General features: G+C 29.1%; 1 protein-coding gene across 1 annotated transcript in view; it reads left to right on the top strand.

Annotated features, from left to right (window-relative positions):
• The window catches only part of LOC104905600 (non-specific lipid-transfer protein 1), a 7,202-nt gene extending 6,509 nt beyond the window's left edge, over positions 1 to 693 (top strand). The window contains exon 2 of the mRNA XM_010694187.3: positions 603 to 693. Within this exon, the coding sequence (XP_010692489.1) occupies positions 603 to 615 (13 nt within the window). The 3' untranslated portion in view covers positions 616 to 693. The remainder of the gene's footprint in view (positions 1 to 602) is intronic.
• The last annotated feature ends 255 nt before the right edge of the window (positions 694 to 948 follow it).

Here is a 948-nt window from a genome sequence, read left to right as displayed (position 1 = left end):
AAATGGATCTTATTCCGAAGCATATTTCAGCCACAATCCAATGGTACAAAAATTATATTATTTCGAATTATGTAGCAAAAGTTATATAGAATTTACATAACATAATAAATTTAGGTTGTTCATTCAAAACCAAACGCTAATTTTTCCTTATCTACAACTCATTATATGTATTTAATTTTATGTAAAACTCTATTTTTTAAAAAGAACAGCTAAAAATACAAATGCATGACATGACAATCCGACGTGGTGCTCTCCATTTCCTAAGTTAGCAAACTATATTGCAAATTGATCTTATTTCGAAGCATATTTCGAGCGCTCTCAAACAGTATAAAAATCATAATATTCTGAATTACGTAGCAAAATTATACACAAGTTACCTAATTTGATAAATTAAATCTTGAGGAGCTCTCGATGCTCCCAAAAAATTTCTCTTTTATATATATATTGATTTCTGATACATATACATACATGTATTTTGGTTAGTTGTCCTCATAATGATTTTAGTATAAGACGTAGTTTCCACAATCTCAAAGCTGAAGCCTCAATATGACATTTACTCTAGTATGTAACTATGATAGGTTTTATGTTTTAATGAACTGCAGGGTGAAGTACTAAAGCAGATGAAATTCAAAGTGATCAGGAGTACCTAGAGATACCAACATGCACCTACAAAAAGATATTCAATAAAGCGTCGAAATTCAATGCAATAATAAGATTAAACTTTTTTCTAATTTTGTTTTTATGCGAGATAAGAGTGCCTAGGATTTCCCTACATTATTGGAAGTCCATATTTTGGCAATGTTGTAGGAGGATTTCATAAATAAATCTACATATACTTTCTCTCTCTTTTAATTCGTAATATTTTAACTTGTATAATTGTCGATGCACAATTTTGTTCATTTATGTCTTTCATGAAAGGATTAATTCAACCAAAAGTTTAAACGGATG

The sequence above is a fragment of the Beta vulgaris genome, chromosome 1 (assembly GCF_026745355.1).
Source record: "Beta vulgaris subsp. vulgaris cultivar EL10 chromosome 1, EL10.2, whole genome shotgun sequence".
Classification (NCBI taxonomy): Eukaryota; Viridiplantae; Streptophyta; class Magnoliopsida; order Caryophyllales; family Amaranthaceae; genus Beta; species Beta vulgaris.
The sequence above is the reverse complement of the archived record's forward strand: the minus strand, read 5'-3'. Positions and strand labels throughout refer to the sequence as shown.